The sequence below is a fragment of the Bufo bufo genome, chromosome 3 (genome assembly GCF_905171765.1).
Source record: "Bufo bufo chromosome 3, aBufBuf1.1, whole genome shotgun sequence".
Lineage (NCBI taxonomy): Eukaryota > Metazoa > Chordata > Amphibia > Anura > Bufonidae > Bufo > Bufo bufo.
Window position 1 is genome coordinate 596410823 of NC_053391.1, and position 23962 is coordinate 596434784.

At 44.4% G+C, this 23962-nt stretch overlaps 1 protein-coding gene across 1 annotated transcript; it reads right to left on the reverse strand.

Moving 5' to 3' along the window:
- Positions 1-3223: 3223 nt before the first annotated feature.
- LOC120993943 (transmembrane protein 70, mitochondrial-like) lies at positions 3224-8515 on the reverse strand (the record flags this gene model as incomplete). The annotated part of the gene is made up of 3 exons (XM_040422405.1): positions 3224-3672; positions 5754-5865; positions 8363-8515. Coding segments are annotated over 3 exons (714 nt in total), but the record flags the coding sequence as incomplete, so codon positions are not given.
- Positions 8516-23962: the final 15447 nt, after the last annotated feature.

A 23962-nucleotide genomic window follows, 5' to 3' on the forward strand; every position in this document is an offset into this window, starting at 1 on the left:
TTCTTAAGGTGTGTGCACTCTCTCATGGATTGTCTATAGCTGCTCACGCGAAGGAGAAGAACTTTAAGATCCTAGCCACATCGTATTATTGCCCCCCCGACTCTAAACAAGATGTTCCCGAATGTCTCTAACCTGTGCTGGAGATGTAATTCGGAGGTGGGTTCGATGTTGCACATATGGTGGGGGTGTCCAATAATAAAAAAAAATTGGGACCAGATGTTCGTCATATGTAACAAATTCACGGGTAGAACGGTTCCCAACTCTCCTAAGATTGCTCTTCTATCGCTTATCCCAGGCTCGATAGCTAGTCTAAAGAAAAATCTGTTGCGGTTCTTTCTAGTAGCAGCACGTATGGTTATTCCGCGTCGGTGGAAAAAGGTGGATGCTCCCTCTCTCTGTGCATGGGCGTCCGAACTCAGATATTTGTTAAGAATGGAAGAACTTACAGCACTTTCGCAGGGTATGGAGAATCTATTCTATAGTAGGTGGAATACTCTGGTGGATTTTGTCCATTCTTCTGAGTTTTCAAGGCTACTAGGAGAACTCAGTAATACAGAGGAACTCAGGGAATAATAGTTTTGCAGCACGCTTCTATATTCCTCTTTTACAATTGCCTTTTCCTAACCTATATATCATATATAGATTACTTCCTATTTAAGGGTCTTTTTTGCTCTCTTTTTCTGGGCTCTAACGGTTTGGTTTATTTTTCATAAATGTTATATGTGAGATGACTTCTCTTGATTCTTTAGCGTCCTTTGGGGTGGGGTACTATAATGCTAAATTGATGTATAATATGTACAATGTCGCTTGTTTGAGAATATTCTCTACACTTTTCTAGTGCTATCTGTTTACTTTTCTCATTTGTATACATTGATTGTCACTGAAAATGTGGATCCTGCGTGATCCTTTACTGATATTTGGATATTTTTGCTGTTTGATGCTCGTATGCCCATTATACGAGATTGATACTTTGGAAAATAATAAAGTGAAGTAAACATAAAGTAAATGGGGCTGAGCTGCAATACCAAGCACTGCTGCTATGGGATGTAGGGCACTGTGTGCAATGCGTGATGTGAACGCATTGCGCCCGCACGGAATCCGGAACCATTCATTTCAATGGGTCTGTGTACATGAGCGTTGGTTTTCACAAATCACTTCTGCGTTGCGTGAAAATCGCAGCATGTTCTATATTCTGCAATTTACACGCAACGCTGACCCCATAGAAGTGAATGGGGCTGCATGAGAATCACATCGCATCCACAAGCAAGCGATGCGTTTTTCACTGATGGTTGCTAAGAGATGTTGTTTGTAAACATTCAGTTTTATTACGTGCGTGCAAAACGCATTAACTCGCATTGCACAAGCGCGATAAAAACTAAACAAGTGAACGCGATCGCAGACAAAACTGAATGAACTTGCTTGCAAAATAACACAGTTTTCACTGAACGCATTCCGCATCGTATCCGGACCTAATCCGCTCACGCTCGTCTGCAAGTGGCCTAAAGCTGCCGGCTGTGCTCACCAGAGCTCCAGTGAGTGCTGTAGCTCCCTGAAACATTTGATTGGCAGGGTGCCGGGACTTGGACCCCGCTGATGTAATCATGATGACTTCTAGGTCAACATAATCAATTTCTGGATTACCCCTTTAAGGCACAAGTTTGGCCCGCACACAGCTGACACCCTATTGCATTGGTCAGGACTGGAGTTAACCATGATCTCAGATGCAGTGATCAATACTGATCTAAAGAGTTACTACAGCAGAGAGCGCCAAGAAAGGTCCCCTGGTCTGGAATGAACTGAAGCCATGCCCAAGGCAGAGCTTAATGAGTTTCCTGTCAATGAAAGGCTCTGTTCACATCCTGTTTTCATTACCAGTATCATATATGTACCAAGAAAACTCCGGGCACACACATTGAATGTATTTATTATATCCTTCCCCCCGGCCAAGAGTGTGACGTTTTATGCATGCTAGACTTGTCTATTGTGCAATAATAATAATAAAATAAATAAAGTTATCCTGTATGGTATATGCTTTTTTTTTTTTCTTCTACAAAATTATAATAAAACTATCTGACCTGTTAAGAAAAATGATGTTTTAATATATGCAAATGAGCCTCTAGGAGCAACGGGGGCGTTACCATTACACCTAGAGGCTCTGCTTTCTCTGCAGCTGCTGCGCCTTCTGATTGACAGGGCTTGCGCAGTGCAGATCTTAGAGGGAAAAGCCTCCCGAGATCAACCGCATATATATTTATATGTGTACAAGATTTAGAGCAGAACTTTTCAATAACTCCTGAGAGGACTCTTAGGAGAAACAGTAAGAGTCCTGATTACCCCACGCGCGCGCACAGTGATGGACAGCTCTCCCCGTTTCAGTATGTATACACAGTAAGCTGCCAATCATACTGTGTGGGCAGGGTCCTCAGGCGTCTCACCGTCTCTCCTAGGAGTCCTGGTCGGACTTACTCTCTGCACTCAGAGGACACCAGTCAGATTTGCTTAGTGTCATGTTGAGCATGCTATCTAATGTGGGGGCAGACTGTTATAAAGTCCTGTGGGTAGTGCTAAACAGTGACTGACAGCTAAGTATGCATAATCATAAAGGAGAGCCTGTCAATCACCATGTGCACCCATCCACTGGACTGTGCAGAACCGGGCTACATCGGACCCACGCCGAACACACAATGCTGGCGTATTATAAGGATATGCCATCAGTGTTACGGTATGGTCACACCGAGCAAGGAGCAGGGAAGTGGATAACATTTTCACAGATCTTATCCACACACTGCAGAAAATGTCTGCACAGAGATCCGCACGTAACGCAAGATGCAAATTGTAAATGCCAATTTATGCTGCGGATTTCTCCCTTTGCAATGGAAACTTGCATAATTATGCATAGAAATCTATAGTAAAACCTGCAAGATTTGGTGAGGATTTTGCCCCTGCAGATTTCATCCAGATATGCTATGTTTTTTCTGTAGTGGACCTGCTACATGTGGCTATACTCTGAGGGTCTCAGAGAACCCCTTTAATCGTACTGCGCTCTGAGCAGCTTCTCTTACATACCATGAGGTATGTACCATCCTTTCACACATATCCTGTGGATGGAAAATTGTGCTCAACTTTACTCAAAACTTCAAGTGTGAAAGGAAGCGTTAAACGTCATCTTAAAAAATAATAATAATAAAATCTTAAGAAAATGACACCTTTACAAACACAAGGTTTATTTTTCCTTAGAGGGAGGATTTAGGTCTTCTAAATTAAAAGTGAAGGGTTTATCATAACCCATAAGGTGCTGATAATCATTGGAATTGGGAAATAACATTGGATTTATCAGCATGGATTTCTTCTTTGCATAAAATGTGGTGAACATCTTGCTCACTCCAGGTACTTCAACATCTTCTGGGGAAAACTCCGTCCTTTTCTCTTTAAGAAATGCATTGTAAGTGATTGCAGTATAAAGGTCTCTCTCCTTGTTGTGATATAGGCGAACCACATAGCCCTTGGTCAACAAATGCAAAGTAACAGGAGTAATGAAGGTGAAGAATCCAACTATGCTGAAGAAACCAATCTTCAATGGAAGACTGTCTACTCCGATGCCAGAATTTGCAAAAATCATTGGCAGAATAATTAAGCTGACCACGCTGGTAGAGTAGGAGAAGAACTTCACCCCTGTATGAATAATAAAGAACAGATTAGTAACACACATATTCTAACTGTATATGTATATATCTGGCAAGTTTAACACTGAAGACACAGTCCCTTTAAAAGCAACCTAGAACTTTGATCCAGAGAAAGCCAAAGACTAGGTGTAGAAAACATGTCTGCTCGCTCTGCTTTTCTAGGGTCTCCTGAATTGTATCCTATCATGCAACACAAAGATTCTGGCAGTATAATTATCCTCAGGATACAGTAAAGACCAAAAGTTTGGACATACCTTCTCATTCAAAGAGTTTTCTTTATTTTCATGACTATGAAGGCATCAAAACTATGAATTAACACATGTGGAATTATATACATAACAAACAAGTGTGAAACAACTGAAAATATGTCATATTCTAGGTTCTTCAAAGAAGCCACCTTTTGCTTTGATTACTGCTTTGCACACTCTTGGCGTTCTCTTGATGAGCTTCAAGAGGTAGTCCCCTGAAATGGTCTTCCAACAGTCTTGAAGGAGTTCCCAGAGATGCTTCGCACTTGTTGGCCCTTTTGCCTTCACTCTGCGGTCCAGCTCACCCCAAACCATCTCGATTGGGTTCAGGTCCGGTGACTGTGGAGGCCAGGTCATCTGGCGCAGCACCCCATCACTCTCCTTCATGGTCAAATAGCCCTTACTTTCAAAGTTTTCCCAATTTTTCGGCTGACTGACTGACCTTCATTTCTTAAAGTAATGATGGCCACTCGTTTTTCTTTACTTAGCTGCTTTTTTCTTGCCATAATACAAATTCTAACAGTCTATTCAGTAGGACTATCAGCTGTGTATCCACCTGACTTCTCCTCAACACAACTGATGGTCCCAACCCCATTTATATGGCAAGAAATCCCACTTATTAAACCTGACAGGGCACACCTGTGAAGTGAAAACCATTTCAGGGGACTACCTCTTGAAGCTCATCAAGAGAATGCGAAGAGTGTGCAAAGCAGTAATCAAAGCAAAAGGTGGCTACTTTGAAGAACCTAGAATATGACATTTTTTCAGTTGTTTTACACTTGTTTGTTATGTATATAATTCCACATGTATTAATTCATAGTTTTGATGCCTTCAGTGTGAATCTACAATTTTCATAGTCATGAAAATAAAGAAAACTCTTTGAATGAGAAGGTGTGTCCAAACTTTTGGTCTGTACTGTACGTCATCAGTATCTGATCAGCTGGGTTCCGACACTCGGGACCCCCACCGATCAGCTCACCAAGCACATCGCCGTACATAGTATAGTGGCTGTGCTTGGTATCGTGCTCAGCCCCATTCACTTGAATGGGGCTGAGCTGCTCCTAGGCCACGTAACACATGAACGTGTCTTTACTGGCCAGGGGAAAGCTATGAGAAGGTCGTGGTGCTACTGTGAGCGCTGGTACGTTCTCAAAACATCTGATTGGCAGAGGTCGGGGTGTCAGACCCCCACTGATCAGATACTGATGAACTATCCTGAGGATAGGTCATCAGTATACGTCTCATTGGGCAGTCATGCCTTTCCTGTATATCTAATACGAGACACTGCTGAAACACCATTACAGTGTGCAGGCAAAATGCCGATATACCAGATATTTACAGCAGTACAGACACCATATCTGCCCCCCAACACCTATGGGCGCCTGCACCTAGGGCAGAGTAGAGCCTATTCTCCACACTCCCTGTAAAAATACAGACATCAATGTCATCCCATATTCTATCTGCAATAAGAGGGGCATAAGATACTGCCAGGCGCATTTAGGAGGGCTTATCTTTTAGGACAAAAGGGGATTAGGATTTTGAAATTCAACATGAAATTTCAATACCCTGTCTGGTCATTTACCGCATATAAAGGTCACATAGAAGCAGCTCTTCAATATTTTCCCAGTTGACTGGTGCTTGCACCCGCTAGCTCCGTGTAAGGTTGGTGCTACAAGGTGACACCACATCATCCAGGATCCAACACCCGGACCCTTGGTGGCAGGTTGATGTCACAGTGTAGCCCCAGTCTTACACTGATGCTGCTCCACCTGCATGGAGGACCTCAAGTAGGATGTGGCAGACATATCAGCCAAGAACGTACCAAGCACTGCCGTTCCCAGGTTTCCAATGTAAACCAGTCTGTCCTCCTCATGGTTTACTGGAGTGGAGGACGTGCTGACGAAACGAACAAACTTCACATCAGGTACAGAAACCTATTGTAGAGAAAGAAATAAAACGTTTGTGTCAGAGAATGTCAAAGCCACAACATGCGTGACAGACAGGGAAGTGATGCTGGAAGTGGAAATTTAAAGGGGTTATCCCTAGTATAGGCCATCAATCATATATTAGCAGTAGTCAGACTCCCAGCACCCCCAGTGATCAGCGTTTGAACTGGTTCATCCTCAGATCGTGGTACTTTTCATTGTGGCCGTTCAGAGTACTGCAGTTCTCTCCCATTCAGGTGAACGGAACAATACGCAGTAAACAGTACTAAACCAAAATAATACAAATAAATGTGTATAATAGACATTCTGCCGGCCCAGGTTTTACTGTAAGGGCTCTTTCACACGAGCGGATCCTGTGCGGGTAATCTGCTGCGTGAATGAGGGCCAAGCCCTCTCTCCGGACAGCAGAGACACGGAGCAGTAACATGATTGATAATGCTCCGTGCCTCTCTGTGATCTATTTACTATAAAATCACCATCAGATAAAGTTGTCACCGTGATTTTGTAGTAAAAAGATCACAGAGAGGCAAAGAGCATTATCAATCATGTTACTGCTCCGTGTCTCTGCTGTCCGGAGTGGGGCTTGGCTGTCTTTCACGCAGCGGATTACCTGCACGGGATCTGCTCGTATGAAAGAGCCCTAAAGTCAACCACACACATAGGACAGCAATAAGCCAAATGCTTCTCTGGCTGATGATCAACTTTCCTGACTGCCCCATACATGTTGTTGTCCTTCATGTACCCCCATCTTCTGCCCTCCCCTGATACTACATTAAAGAGGACCTGTCACCTCGCCTGACATGCCTGTTTTAATAGCTATATACATTCCCCATGTAATAATAATTCTGGAGCATCTTTTCTTATGTCTCTATGTTGTACCATTCCTTTGTTATTCCTACTAGAAGTTATGAATAAATTGCTAGCAGTCTGCAGTAAGGGTACAGAGCGGTGGTCACAAGTTGGGGGGGGGGGGTGTACCTGCACAGACTCACTCTATCCAATCAGTTGCCGTTTTCAGACTGAGCAGGTAACCCCCCTAACTGGTTACACCCCTCTGTATCCTTACTGAAGGCCAATAGCAGTTTATTCATAACTTCTTGTGTAAATAATAGAGGAATGGCACAACACAGAGCCATAAGAAGAGATGTAACACAATTGTTATTACATGGGGGATGCATGAAGATATTAAAACAGGCATGTCCGGAGAGGTCCTCTTTAAGGTTCTATCTATCTCATATATACATTGCTGCATCCTTCAGAATTATCTCATTTCTGCATAAATTTGGCTTACATCACATCTGATTTTTACACAAGTCCTAAAAGTAGATAAAGATCATACAAATGAGTCAAAAGTATTAGACTTGGTAATTTATTTATTACGGAAAGTGTTCCAATATCTCACGTCTGTGAGTGGCAGAAGCATGTCACCCTCTAGGGCGCAGGTACACAGTGCCCTCGATCACCGCACCGTAGCGGCACTAGGATAGAAAGGAATGGGGTCGCGGTGCAGCCACAGCCTCAGAATCTCCAGAAATGCAGCAGTGTTGGATTTGTTCCCATTTTGGGGTCCCGTCAAATGAGTTAGTTCCGCTGTGACCCCCATTCATTTCTCTGCTAGTACAACTACACTCCAATGCTGGGGCGCGGGCCCGTGGATCTGAACCCTCACCACCAGGCCTCATTTACATGACTGCATCCATTTTGCAGTCCGCAAATCACTGATCCACAAAATACAGAGGTGGTCCTAGTGCTGTCCACCCTCCCACCCCATACACATCAGTCTGTTTGTTTCCCAACCAATGTGCCTCCAGCTGTTGCAAAACTACAACTCCCAGCATGCCCGGACAGCCTTGGGCTGTGCGGGCATGCTGGGAGTTGTAGTTTTGCAACAGCTGGAGGCACACTGGTTGGGAAACACTGCTAGGCGCCCATATTAGGCAGGCCTTAGGGTAAGGTGATGATGAGGGGTCCTGATGCACACTCCATACTGCGGTCAGTACAGCACCAGAGGCTACCTGCTGCACACACCACGTGACGCGTAGAGAAACATAGAAACATAGAAACATAGAAACATAGAAACATACATAGAAACATAGAATGTGTCGGCAGATAAGAACCATTTGGCCCATCCAGTCTGCCCAATATACTAAATACTATGGATAGCCCCTGGCCCTATCTTATATGAAGGATGGCCTTATGCCTATCCCATGCATGCTTAAACTCCTCCACTGTATTTGCAGCTACCACTTCTGCAGGAAGGCTATTCCATGCATCCACTACTCTCTCAGTAAAGTAATACTTCCTGATATTACTTTTAAACCTTTGCCCCTCTAATTTAAAACTATGTCCTCTTGTAGCAGTTTTTCTTCTTTTAAATATTCTCTCCTCTTTTACTTTGTTGATTCCCTTTATGTATTTAAAAGTTTCTATCATATCCCCTCTGTCTCGTCTTTCTTCCAAGCTAGAGATACAAGGTCAGCCTCACCTGACGCCCGGGCGGCGCTCTGCTCCGCAGGGACAGGGAGAAGACACACGTCCGTGCCCTCCCCAGACACAGCGTCCCGCGCAGCGCCCCCCATACAAGGCAGCCCACAGCATCCTCGTCCTCTGCGCGGCTGACCCGGATGTGGTGCGGCTGTCATTCAGCGCTGCCACCCGGATACATTAAAAGTGACCCGGAAGTGATAGAGTCCACCCCGCTGCCTGGTTACGGCTGGAGCAACAATAAAGTCACATGACTGGCGGCTGCTGGGCGGGGTTTACCGCTGCCTGGGAAACATAGGGGGAGACGTGTCAACAGCCTAAATAGCTGAGAAGTCAATTAACCCTTTACAGACTGCTCCTCCACAAACATCCAGCAGTGTCCCCAATAAATCAGACTGCCAGCCCGGGGTGTCACATAAGCCGCACCAGCCTCCCAACAGCCGCAGACTTCAGTGTTACATGGAATTTGCTGCGGTTTTACCAGGAATTTGGGTGCAGAACACGCACTGAAATCAGTGTAGAAAGTCAACCATGTGAACACGTCCTCAGGGTATATTAAAGGGGTATTCTGGTTACATAACGTTAGCCGATATCCATAGGATAGGGAATAACTATTAGATCAGTGGGGGTCCTACCACGTTGGGAGCCCCCAAAATGCGAAGCAGCTGGTCAGGCTTGTGCCCTGCCTCTCCATTCATTTCTATGGGAATTCTGCAGGGTAGGCTGAGCGGCTGCTTCATTAATTTCAGGGGGAATCCAAGGGGTATGGAGCCCACCGATCTAATAGTTATCCCTTATCTGGTGGATAGGGATCACTTTATATAACCGGAATACCCCTTTAACATCATACAAGGGATCCTCCACTTATGACCCCACTTTATTAGTCAGAGCTGCAAATGACTTCTGCTATGGCAGACAAGGCATAACTATGTACAGTCCTGCAGGGCCGGCTCCAGGTTCATGTGGGCCCTTGGGCGATAAAGCCTCAGTGGGCCCCCCTGTGCTAAGGCCCCTTGCAGACGAGCGTTCCTCCGCAGCGAGTCCGCATCGCAGCACCCAGCCTGACCTCCCAGCACTGACGGGATTCACATAGCATTATATTGATTTATGATGCTATGTAACCCTTACAGTGCTGGAATGTATTAGATGACACTAAGAGCATTATGCCAGTGTTATCCAATACATTCCAGAACTTTAAGGGTTAGATCAATCAATATAATGCTATGTGACCTCCGGCAGCGCTGGGAGGTCAGGCCGGGTGCTGCGATGTGGACTCCTGCGGGAGGAACGCTAGTCTGCAAGGGGCCTAAGGGCTCTTTCACATGAGCGGATGCCGTGCGGGTAATCCGCTGCGTGAAAGAGTGCCAAGCCCCGTCCCGGACAGCAGAGACACGGAGCAGTAACATGATTGATAATGCTCTTTGCCTCCCTGTGATCTTTTTACTACAAAATCATGGTGACAACTGTATCTCACTGTGATTTTGTAGTAAAAATGTCACAAAGAGACTGTCACCCTTAATTTAAGGGGGGCAGGGTCTAATTGAGGGGGCTGGGTAAGGGTGACAGGGTATGATTAAGGGGGGCAATGGACTGGCCCTGGGTGACACTGGGTATGATTAAGAAGGGCAGGGGACTGGGTAAAGGTGACAGGGTATGAATAAGGGGGGCAGTGGACTGGCTATGGGTGACACTGGGTATGATTAAGAAGGGCAGGGGACTGGGTAAAGGTGACAGGGTATGATTAAGGGGAGCAGTGGACTGGCCCTGGGTGACACTGGGTATGATTGTACTTGTTTGCACGTAAATTATCTGTAATTTAAAAAATCTGTTTGTTACAAAGATTGTTTTCCTCTTTGTGTATGTTTAGGTGAACTGGGGGGTGGGGGCACAAGATTAGCTCGCACAGGGCGCCTGAATACCTAACGCCAGCCCTGATCAGAACGTTGTATTTGGGCCTGGAATTCCCGTTCTTCTGGAGTAACAAGGAAACCTGGCATCAGGACATTGTATTAGGGCTTGGGCAGGGGCGTAGCTAGAAATGCATGGGCCCCATAGCAAAAAAAATTATGGGCCCCCCCCCGTGCCATCCAAAGATCCCCCTCCCTAAACAGTGCCATCCACAGATCTCCCCCTAAACAGTGCCATCCACAGATCCCCCCCTAAACAGTGCCATCCACAGATCCCCCCTAAACAGTGCCATCCACAGATCCCCTCTAAATAGTGCCACCCACAGATCACCCCTCCCCTAAACAGTGTCATCCACAGATCCCCCCTCCCCTAAACAGTGCCATCCACAGATCTTCCCTAAACAGTGCCATCAACAGATCCCCCCTAAACAGTGCCATCCACAAATCCCCCCTCCCCTAAACAGTGCCATGATGGCACTGTTTAGGGGAGGGGGGATCTGTGGATGGCACTGTTTAGGGGGGATCTGTGGATGGCACTGTTTAGGGGGGAGATCTGTGGATGGCACTGTTTAGGGGAGGGGGGATCTGTGGATGGCACTGTAGGGGGATCTGTGGATGGCACTGCCATCCACAGATCCCTCTACAGTGCCATCCACAGATCCCCCTCCCCGACGCTCACAGCAGTATATTTATAAACTAATCAGTAACTACTTTAACTTTAATCATTGCTCATTGCTGATTTGGATATCTTACTTTGTCTTAGCTCCGGTAATAGCAGGCAGTGCGGGGGGCGGCGCTCACTCACTGACGTCACGCGCCTGCTCCTCCCACTAGGCGGCGCAGGCGCATGACGTCAGTGAGTGAGCGCCGCCCGCCCGCACTGCCTGCTATTACCGGAGCTAAGACAAAGTAAGATATCCAAATAATCCAAGTAAAGAGCTCAGCAATGAGCAATGATTAAAGTTAAAGTAGTTACTGATTAGTTTATAAATATACTGCTGTGAGCGGCGTGGCCCTGTATATTCTAACCCCCAGGCAAGCGTCCCTGTCACCATGGGAACGCCTGTGGGTTAGAATATACCATCGGATTTGAGTTTTTACGATGTCACTGAGCTCGTAAAACTCAGATCCGATGGTATATTCTAACCCCCAGGCAAGCGTCCCTGTCACCATGGGAACGCCTGGGGGTTAGGGCCGGCGCCGCCTGCAGCGCACAAGTATTGTAAACTACCCGGGCCAGGGCTTTACTTATTATCTCCTGGGGGGCCCCGTGGGCCCCCCTGACTTAGGGGCCCGGTCGCAATTGCGACCGCTGCGACCCCTATAGCTACGCCACTGGGCTAGGGACTCCCCGCTAAGAGCTAAAACTGAGAGCTGCTTTGTATGAGCATCCCTGACTCAGTCAGACTTAGGTCACCCTTCTATTACTGGGACAGCCATTCATCTGAAATGAAATACCTGGCTGGATGTGGATGGTCGAGGCTTTCCCCAGCAAAATCAGCTGCTTTCTGGAGATGTTGAGAGAACATCAGCTGATGACTCCAGCGGCCACATTTTCAGTAAACAAGGAGTGAAGGAATGACAGCTCCTTTAACTTAGGGGTTTGCTACGAGGTCTGAAATAATTTAGGGTTCTGGTCAGAGGTTAGAATACATTTTTTGGCTTGGTTTGGGTCTGAATTAATTCAGAGGTCAGGTCTGGGGTCTCAATTACATATACAGCAAGCTGTAATGCACAGTGTGCTCTGACTGCTTTTTCCTGCTTCCAGTACATCAACTTCAGGAACTGAATGTTCACTTGTCACCTTATATGTATAATCCACAATTGATATTGACACAATATAATGTTATTCAGTTCACCTACGATATGTGGTTACAATGTTATGGCTGATCGGTGTGTAATGTACTGTGCACCGCAGTTGGGCAGCCATATAGCAGAGCAAGTTTTCATTGCAACTTTAATTCTGATTTCTTTTCCTTAGGTGAGGCCTTCAGTGCTTGATTTCTTGGAGTCTGCCATGTCCCCTTCATAGTATACACAGGCACAATGCACTGCCCCTTTCTGCAGACCATGCCCAATTCTAATAGGCCACACATCCTTTTCATGACATGGCACTGCCCCCTCGGTGTACATTTGGGTGCCAGAGCTGCATCTAATCCCACACACAGGTTCATGGAGGACTGTAGTACGGGAAGTGCCTGAAGTCTTCCGTGATGCCCAGGAGATTTGCCAACTCATGCAATAGATCTCTCCATTTCTCAGGAGCCTCCTGGATAGTCTTCTTTTTTCTTTTCTTTTTGCTTTTTATCTCAAATTCAGAATTAAATTAAACATATCGCAAAAAAAAGTTAAATACAAAAGCAGAGAAAAAAAAATTTGGAAAATTTAGAAAAAGAGTCTCTTAATGGCTTGGATAATTAAAGCATCCCAAAGTTACTGATTTTTAAAACTAGGCTCTGTCAGGAAGGTGAAAAATAACAGGAACGGATGAAATCCATCTAGTGGGATTAATAATAATGCTTATTTACGGCATAGTGAAATAAATAAATAAAAATTCCTTTAACCATATGTACCCTGCTATAAACAAAAAAGTTTAAGTATTTCAGGGGAAAAAGAGCAAAAGTATGGACACTAATGGGAAATTTAATTTGCATCAACCCTACCCACACTTTGCTCTGGGGGTAATAATTGGTCCACCTCACAGTCGCACACATCAGTTGTGCTGCACTCAGGGCTCGGGCTGTTGTGTGCTCCTCCAGTCCCAGGCTGTAGAGAACAGAGAGCTGCTGATTGGTGGATTAGAATCTGATCAACCAATCAGCACTTCCCCTCAGAGACATGAATGATAATTGCTGTTACCAACTGTCATTCCTGGTTGCCGGCTGCAGGAGGAGGAAGATGTCTCCCAGCTCTGCTGCATCACACCCCCCTCTGTCTGCAAGAGAGAAGCATCCGTGTGTCTGTAGTGAAGTCTGCGACCCCTCTTTAGATCATGGTAAGTTCTGACATTGCAGGAGGGGGATCATTACTGTACCAGGGAACTGTATGGGATGATTTATGTGTATGAAGAGGTTCATCTAAAGCACTGCATAAGACGACTGGAGCTTGTTCATAGCAGCCAATAAGGTTCCAGCTTTCAGACCATTTGGAAAGTGCCTTTAGTTCATCTATTCACTGCCCCCTTTATCGTACTGGTCACTTCCCACCCTAATTTATAGATCACTGCCTTATCTTACAATTCACTTCCATATATTACTGGTCACTGTCCTAACTTACTGGTTATTACCCTACCTTACTGGTCTCTACCCGCCCTATTTTACTGCTAACTGTCCTATCTTCAATTAATTAATGATATAGAACACCAAAGAAGATATGTTGGGAATTATGGGTTATCTCAATGTCCTGTTTTTGGGTATGGTCATGAATTAGTAAAATCATTTTTTTGATACTACAATTGGGGTTATTTATTGTAGGTGACTCTCCCAATTTACCCATTATTAATTACTGTATCGCCCATTATCGTATTTATCCGTGATCTTAATAGTCTGACATTTCCACTGTCCTGTCTTACTGGTCATTACCCTATCTTACTGGTTATTATTCATCCTATCTTACTGGTCTCTGTCCTATCTTACTGCTTACTATCTCCCCTATCTTCCTGGATGCTGCTCTATCTTACTGGTCAATGTTCCCCCTATTTCACTGGTCACTGTCTCTGGTCACACAAACAACAGCAACCATGATAACACCAAGGTAAGGAGAGGCGATGATTAAGGCTACTTTGAAACTGGCGTTTTGGCTTTCCGTTTGTGAGATCCGTTCAGGGCTCTCACAAGCGGTCCAAAACTGATCAGTTTTGCACTAATGCATTCTGAATGGAAAAGGATCAGATCAGAATTCATCAGTATGCCTCAGTTTGCCTTCATTCCATCTCCATTCCGCTTTGGTGTCCGTCTGACGAGACTGAGCCACAATGTAAGTCAATGGGGACGGATCCGTTTTTTATGACACAATCTGGCACAATAGAAAACTGATCCGTCCTCCATTGAATTTCAATGGTGTTCAAGACGGATCCGTCTTGGCTATGTTAAAGATAATACAAACAGATCCGTTCAGAACGGATGCAGACGGTTGTATTATCGGAACGGATCCATCTGTGCAGATCCATGACGGATCCGCACCAAACGCGAGTGTGAAAGTAGCCTAATTATTAAGTCCACTGCTTTTGGTAGTTCATAGCACAAGTAGAGATGTATCATTCCTGTACACCAGAAAACTGATAAACAAAAGTTGCAAATTCTGTTTAAAATGTTTGTAAATGGCATTTTACTGCCAGCCTTTCCATTTTTTGAAAGGGGTGGGCTTAGACATCAGCCCCAGAAGATTTACTTGATGTATGCCAGTTTTCTGCTGTACATGATGACCGAAATCTATGGCAGCTGTGAGCTGGTCAAGAATTCATTCAGGGCGCATAGACTGTCAGAGGATGCACTTAATTTGTAACCAGGTATGAACTTCATGATAAATTAAATGCATCCCCCCTGCTCTTGATAAATTTCCCCTGAGATGTTTAGTGAGTGGAAAACAACTCCAAACATGTTCTGACAGTTGCTGGCTATTATGGGATGATGGAAGTTGTATTTCTACAGCAGCACTTGCTGAGCCAGAGGTCGTAGACCATTGTCCTAGAAGTTGAAATAATTTCTTGCATCAATCGTTATCAGGGTTTTTGTTTATTTCTAGTTTACATCAAATTTTATATTTCTCCTCTATTGCCTCCACAATTGCCTGGAAATGATTTATATCTTGTATTCTTCCTTGCAGGTGTGCACATGTCCATTTTGTAGGAAGGATGACATCACAGCTGCAGAGTTGACCGTCTGATAGCCTAGCTCGACTGCCCACCTCTCCTGAAGACCCCCTCAGTCGAGTGGAGGACATCATCTCTGAAAGAGGGTCCCACAGATGCATCCTAGCAGTTTGAGCACCACTCCTACAAGAGTCAATGCCCTGAGTGATTTCACTAGGGAATTACTCCAGGATGGTACTTGTGTTGGGATACACCTCTGGCTGACTATCATCATTCTATAAGATAATGATGTAGGTGTGTGCTGTCAATAACCCCATAAAGATTTGTGAATGTTTAGATTGAATGGCTACTATCAGACAACCAGGAATGGATGTCTAACATCCCATGATCTATGCAGCTTATCTGGATACTTCATGCAGTACGGGAAGTCTAAGTGGCCATTTATGGACAGGTAGGAAAGATAGTTAGCTAACAAATGAGAAATGCATATATAAGTGATAATGTAATAATCAAAAGAGGAAAAAATGTGGCAGGAAAGAATTAACTCTGATTTCTTGTATCAATCATTATCAGAGTTTTGGTTCATGTCTGGTTTCTTTCCACTTTCCTGCTTCTCCTCTATTGATATAACATTCAATTATTGCCTGTAAATGATTAATATGTTATATTCCTAGTTGAGGGCGTGGATATGTCCATTTTGTAGGAAGGATGACATCACAGCTACAGAGTTGACCGTCTGATAGCCCAGCTCGACTGCCCACCTCTCCTGAAGACCCCTCAGCTTTTTGAGAGTTGGGTGGAGGACATCATCTCTGAAAGAGGGTCCCACAGATGCACCCTAGCAGTTTGAGCACCACTCTTACAAGAAGAGTCAATGCCCTAAAAGCGTGATTTCACCGGGGATTACTCCAGGGTGGTCCTTGTGTTGGGATGCACCTCTGGCTGGCTGTCGTCATCCTTTTAGGTAGATAATGAAGTGAGTGCTGTCAATAACCCCATAAAGAAGCGGGAATGTTCAGATGAAATAGCAACTATGAGGTGGTCAGGAAGGGGATATCTAACATTCCCCAATGTATACAGCTTATCTAGATACTTTATGCAGTACATTCAATTTAAGAGGCCTTTTCTAGACAGCTAGGACAGATAGTTAGCTAATAAATCAATGAGAAATGCATATATGAGTGATAATGTAATGATCAAAATAGGAGAAAATGTGGCAGGAAAGAATTAACTCTGATTTCTTGTATCAATCATTATCAGGGTTTTGGTTCATGTCTGGTTTCTTTCCACTTTCCTGCTTCTCCTCTATTGATATAACATTCAATTATTGCCTGTAAATGATTAATATGTTATATTCCTAGTTGAGGGCGTGGATATGTCCATTTTGTAGAAAGGATGACATCACAGCTACAGAGTTGACCGTCTGATAGCCCAGCTCGACTGCCCACCTCTCCTGAAGACCCCTCAGCTTTTTGAGAGTTGGGTGGAGGACATCATCTCTGAAAGAGGGTCCCACAGATGCACCCTAGCAGTTTGAGCACCACTCCTACAAGAAGAGTCAATGCCCTAAAAGCGTGATTTCACTGGGGATTACTCCGGGGTGGTCCTTGTGTTGGGATGCACCTCTGGCTGGCTGTCGTCATCCTTTTAGGTAGATAATGAAGTAAGTGCTGTCAATAACCCTATAAAGAAGTGGGAATGTTCAGATGAAATGACAACTATGAGGTGGTCAGGAAGGGATATCTAATATCACATGATGTATACAGCTTATCTAGATACTTCATGCAGTACATGCAATTTAAGGGGCCTTTTCTAAACCGCTAGGACAGATAGTTAGCTAATAAATCAATGAGAAATGCATATATGAGTGATAATGTAATGATCAAAATAGGAGAAAATGTGAAAGGAAAGAAGTAACTCTGATTTCTAGCATCAATCATTATCAGGGTTTTTGCTCATGTCTGGTTTATTTCCACTTTCCTGCTTCTCTTTATTGATATAACATTCAATGATTACCTGGAAAAGATTAATATGTTATAATTCTAGTTAAGGGTGTGGACATGTCCATTTTGTAGGAAGGATGACATCACAGCTACAGAGTTGACCGTCTGATAGCCCAGCTCGACTGCCCACCTCTCCTGAAGACCCCTCAGCTTTTTGAGAGTTGGGTGGAGGACATCATCTCTGAAAGAGGGTCCCACAGATGCACCCTAGCAGTTTGAGCACCACTCCTACAAGAAGAGTCAATGCCCTAAAAGCGTGATTTCACCGGGGATTACTCCGGGGTGGTCCTTGTGTTGGGATGCACCTCTGGCTGGCTGTCGTCATCCTTTTAGGTAGATAATTATGTGTGTGTGTGTGTGTGTGTGTGTGTTGTCAACAAGTCCATAATGATGTGTGAATATTCAGATGAAATGGCTACTATGAGGCGGCCAGGAATGGATGTCTAACATCCCATGATCTATGCAGCTTATCTGTATACTTCATGCAGTACAGGCAGTCTAAGGGGCCTTTTCTAGACAGGTAGGTTAGATAGTTAGCTAATAAATCAATGAGAAATACATATGTGTGATAATGTAATCATCAAAATGGTGAAAAACGTTAAAGAAATAAATTATTTTTGATACCCTGCCTGCCTGTAATCGTATTTCATTCATATTAATAATATATTCTGTTGTGCTTGAGAAAATTCTACTTATATACGCATAAAAACTTTTTTAACAAGAAGACCTCATATCTTGAGGACCCGTCGAACCTACCATCAACACCTCAACATTCCAAGAAGACAGAAGACAAGGACACATATCTCTGGAATATGACTGATCGCATTCTAATTAGTTGTTTACCATGTTCAATACTACATGCTCTTTGCATGCTGTATGTGACTATATTGTAATCTTACCATATATTGTCATATTACTTTATTGTAATCCCCTGCGGGGACTGTTAAAATGAGTGGAGAGGCAATTCTACTTGAACTAGATGATCGCGTTAATTGTCTTGATGATCGCGTAAGAATGCCTTCATTAAACTGGGCAATGTTAACCAGTTGTTGACTGCCCATTTATATACATCTGGGGGGGTGTTGCATTTAACTCCACAAGGACATTTCTGAGTGTCCTTGCAGAGTTAGGATACTTTCACATCTGCGCTTTCACTTTGAACTATTGAGATCCGTCATAGGATCTCAAAAGTGGGGAAAACGCTTCAGTTTTGTCCCCATTCATTGTCAATGGGGACAAAACTGAACTGAAGGGAACAGAGTGCACCAAAATGCATTCCGTTCCGTTTCATTGTGTTCCAATGACGCACACAAAAACACTGCAAGCAGAGCTTTTGAGTGCGTCCTGGGATGCAGAGCAAGACGGATCCGTCATGACTCACAATTGTGACAGATTCGTTTTCTCTGACACAAAAAAAAAAGATCCGTCTTACAATGGTTTTAGAGACGGATCCGTCATGGCTATTTTAGAGATAATACAATCGGATCCGTTCGTAATGGATGCAGAAGGCTGTATTATCATGACAGAAGCGTTTTTGCTGATCCATGACGGATGCAGCAAAAATGCAGATGTGAAAGTAGCCTTAGCAGTTGCAAGGACATCATGCATCTGCAGAAGCAGTATCCCCCTTTGCTTGGGCTAATATGTTGGCCTCTGTTACAGGAGAAATCAGCAATTAAAAGAAATGTCAAAAAATTAATTAAAACATTTATAAAAATTATAAAACACCACCAATCAGGGGCATTGCTGGGGTCTCAAAAGATCCAGGGCCCAAGCCCCAATGCATACGGCTCCAGTCGACACCCCACCACTCGCACTAGCACTAAAGACATTTTAGGCTACTTTCACAATTGCGGTAGCAGGGTCCAGCAGGCATTATAGTGATTGGGGCCGGAGCAGACTTCCGATGGCATGGTGGGCTAGTGTTAGCACGGATCCGGCAGGCTGTTCCCCCACTGGAACAGCCTGCCAAACCCTGCTGCCGCAAGTGTGAAAGTAGCCTTAATTGCTTTACTTGCTGCATAAACACTATCAAACATACAGGTGTCACGGCGGACGTGCACAAAGACTAACAATTAAACCACCAACCAGGCTCTAGGCAAGAGGCAGGGGAAGGGTCACCTCCTAACTTATCCCTGACCTGTCTCCCTGCACTGCTCAGCCCACATGCATACCTTTGTGGTAGGTATGAAGTGTCCCCGTGCCTGGACTGAAACACCCTAAATTCCCTGAGATGGTGAAGAGGGGAAATAGGAGCAGCCTGCTCGCACAGAACCTGGATGGGGAAGATGACACCAAACAATCAAACAAGAAACCACACTTATCTCTCTGCGCTGGAACAGACACCCTTCCTCTCCAGCTTCCAAGACCTAAGTGAATAATATAATCCGCTCAGAGCACTGGGGTGGAGTGCTATTTAACCGCCTCCGGACCGCCTAACGCAGGATCGCGTTCCGGAGGCGGCAGCCCTGCGCACAGTCACGCATATATGCGTCATCTCGCGAGACGCGAGATTTCCTGTGAACGCGCGCACACAGGCGCGCGCGTTCACAGGATTAGAAGGTAAGCGAGTGGATCTCCAGCCTGCCAGCGGCGATCGTTCGCTGGCAGGCTGGAGATGAGATTTTTTTAACCCCTAAAAGGTATATTAGACGCTGTTTTGATAACAGCATCTAATATACCTGCTACCTGGTCCTCTGGTGGTCTCTTTTGTTTGGATCGACCACCAGAGGACACAGGCAGCTCAGTAATATGTTGCACCAAACACCACTACACTACACCCCCCCCTGTCACTTATTAACCCCTTATTAAACCCTGATCACCCCATATAGACTCCATGATCACCCCCCTGTCATTGATCACCCCCCTGTAAGGCTCCATTCAGAATTCCGTATGATTTTTACAGATCCACTGATACATGGATCGGATCCGCAAAACACATACGGACGTCTGAATGGAGCCTTACAGGGGGGTGATCAATGACGGGGGTGATCACCCCATATAGACTCCCTGATCACCCCCCTGTCATTGATCACCCCCCTGTCATTGATCACTCCCCTTTAAAGCTCCATTCAGACGTCCGTATGTTTCTTACGGATCCACGAATACATGGATCGGATCTGCAAAACACATACGGACGTCTGAATGGAGCCTTACAAGGGGGTGATCACCCCATATAGACTCCCTGATCACCCCCCTGTCATTGATCACCCCCCTGTAAGGCTCCATTCAGATGTCCGTATGTTTTTTACGGATCCACGGATACATGGATCGGATCCGCAAAACACATACGGACGTCTGAATGGAGCCTTACAGGGGGGTGATCACGCCATATAGACTCCCTGATCACCCCCCTGTCATTGATCAGCCCCCTGTCATTGATCACCCCCCTGTAAGGCTCCATTCAGATGTCCGTATGTTTTTTACGGATCCACGGATACATGGAGTGGATCCGCAAAACACATACGGACATCTAAATGGAGCCTTATAGGGGGGTGATCAATGACAGGGGGGTGATCACCCCATATAGACTCCCTGATCACCCCCCTGTCATTGATCACCCCCCTGTCATTGATTACCCCCCTGTCATTGATCACCCCCCTGTAAGGCTCCATTCAGATGTCCGTATGTTTTTTACGGATCCACGGATACATGGATCGGATCCGCAAAACACATACGGACATCTGAATGGAGCCTTATAGGGGGGTGATCAATGACAGGGGGGTGATCACCCCATATAGAGTCCCTGATCACCCTCCTGTCATTGATCACCCCCCTGTCATCTATCACCCCTCTGTCATTGATCACCCCCTGTAAGGCTCCATTCAGACATTTTTTTGGCCCAAGTTAGCGGAAATTTTTTTTTTTTCTTACAAAGTCTCATATTCCACTAACTTGTGTCAAAAAATAAAATCTCACATGAACTCACCATACCCCTCACGGAATCCAAATGCGTAAAATTTTTTAGACATTTATATTCCAGACTTCTTCTCACGCTTTAGGGCTCCTAGAATGCCAGGGCAGTATAAATACCCCACATGTGACCCCATTTCGGAAGGAAAACACCCCAAGGTATTCTGTGAGGGGCATATTGAGTCCATGAAAGATTGATATTTTGGTCCCAAGTTAGCGGAAAGGGAGACTTTGTGAGAAAAAAAAATAAAAAATCAATTTCCGCTAACTTGTGCCAAAAAAAAAAAATTCTATGAACTCGCCATGCCCCTCATTGAATACCTTGGGGTGTCTTCTTTCCAAAATGGGGTAACATGTGGGGTATTTATACTGCCCTGGCATTTTAGGGGCCCTAAAGCGTGAGAAGAAGTCTGGGATCCAAATGTCTAAAAATGCCCTCATAAAAGGAATGTGGGCCCCTTTGCGCATCTAGGCTGCAAAAAAGTGTCACACATCTGGTATCGCCATACTCAGGAGAAGTTGGGCAATGTGTTTTGGGGTGTCATTTTACATATACCCATGCTGGCTGAGATAAATATCTTGGTCAAATGCCAACTTTGTATAAAAAATGGGAAAAGTTGTCTTTTGCCGAGATATTTCTCTCACCCAGCATGAGTATATGTAAAAAGACACCCCAAAACACATTGCCCTACTTCTCCTGAGTACGGCGATACCACATGTGTGACACTTTTTTGCAGCCTAGGTGGGCAAAGGGGCCCACATTCCAAAGAGCACCTTTAGGATTTCACAGGTCATTTACCTACTTACCACACATTAGGGCCCCTAGAATGCCAGGGCAGTATAACTACCCCACAAGTGACCCCATTTTGGAAAGAAGACACCCCAAGGTATTCCGTGAGGGGCATGGTGAGTTCCTAGAATTTTTTATTTTTTGTCGCAAGTTAGCGGAAAAATGATGATTTATTTTTTTTATTTTTTTTCTTACAAAGTCTCATATTCCAATAACTTGTGACAAAAAATAAAAACTTCCATGAACTCACTATGCCCATCACGAAATACCTTGGGGTGTCTTCTTTCCAAAATGGGGTCACTTGTGGGGTAGTTATACTGCCCTGGCATTTTAGGGGCCTGAATGAGTGAGAAGTGGTTTGAAATCAAAATCTGTAAAAAATGGCCGGTGAAATCCGAAAGGTGTTCTTTGGAATGTGGGCCCCTTTGCCCACCTAGGCTGCAAAAAAGTGTCACACATCTGGTATCGCCGTACTCAGGAGAAGTTGGGCAATGTGTTTTGGGGTGTCTTTTTACATATACCCATGCTGGGTGAGATAAATATCTTGGCAAAAGACAACTTTTCCCATTTTTTTATACAAAGTTGGCATTTGACCGAGATATTTATCTCACCCAGCATGGGTATATGTAAAATGACACCCCAAAACACATTGCCCAACTTCTCCTGAGTACGGCAATACCAGATGTGTGACACTTTTTTGCAGCCTAGGTGGGCAAAGGGGCCCACATTCCAAAGAGCACCTTTCGGAATTCACCGGCCATTTTTTACAGATTTTGATTTCAAACTACTTCTCACGCATTCGTGCCCCTAAAATGCCAGGGCAGTATAACTACCCCACAAGTGACCCCATTTTGGAAAGAAGACACCCCCAGGTATTTCGCGATGGGCATAGTGAGTTCATGGAAGTTTTTATTTTTTGTCACGAGTTAGTGGAATATGAGACTTTGTAAGAAAAAAAAAATCATCATTCTCCGCTAACTTGTGACAAAAAATAAAAAATTCTAGGAACTCGCCATGCCCCTCACGGAATACCTTGGGGTGTCTTCTTTCCAAAATGGGGTCACTTGTGGGGTAGTTATACTGCCCTGGAATTCTAGGGGCCATAATGTGTGGTAAGTAGTTTGAAATCAGAATCTGTAAAAAATGGCCGGTGAAATCCGAAAGGTGCTCTTTGGAATGTGGGACCCTTTGCCCACCTAGGCTGCAAAAAAGTGTCACACATGTGGTATCGCCGTACTCAGGAGAAGTTGGGCAATGTGTTTTGGGGTGTCATTTTACATATACCCATGCTGGGTGAGATAAATATCTTGGTCAAATGCCAACTTTGTATAAAAAAATGGGAAAAGTTGTCTTTTGCCAAGATATTTCATCTTCTCCTAGACAACTTATTTCAGCCATGCCTCATCTCTGCAGAGATTAACACATAGACATCTTAGGTTCCTCACTTTTTTATCATTCTCCCCATCCTCAAGTCCCACAAGTATTATCCTGCTGTTCTCTGTGCTCCCTAATACCCCCAAATACTATCCAGAAGAAATAATAGTGCCAAAGAAATAGTTCCCCCTATAGTAATTGTGCTCCTCAAAGCCCCACCAATAATAATTCCCTTCATTAGTAATAGAGCCCCCTTCAGTGCCCCTGTTATAGGACATATCAATTATTAATATTTGGAATTTAATATTAATAATTCATATTAATAAATAGGCAATTACTACTGACTCCGCCTACTTCCTATCTCTATCTCTCTGTTCATTTACCTTCTGTACTAAACTATAGTGGCGGCGACTGAAAACTCTATATACCGTATTTTGATTAAATACATTTATTAAAACAATACAAAGTTTACAGTCTATTATTTTCTACTACGTACAGTACAGACCAAAAGTTTGGACATACCTTCTCATTCAAAGAGTTTTCTTTATTTTCATGACTGTGAAGGCATCAAAACTATGAATTAACACATGTGGAATTATATACATAACAAACAAGTGTGAAACAACTGAAAATATGTCATATTCTAGGTTCTGCAAGGTAGCCACCTTTTGCTTTGATTACTGCTTTGCACACTTTTGGCATTCTCTTGATGAGCTTCTAGAGGTAGTCCCCTGAAATGGTCTTCCAACAGTCTTGAAGGAGTTCCCAGAGATGCTTAGCACTTGTTGGCCCTTTTGTCTTCACT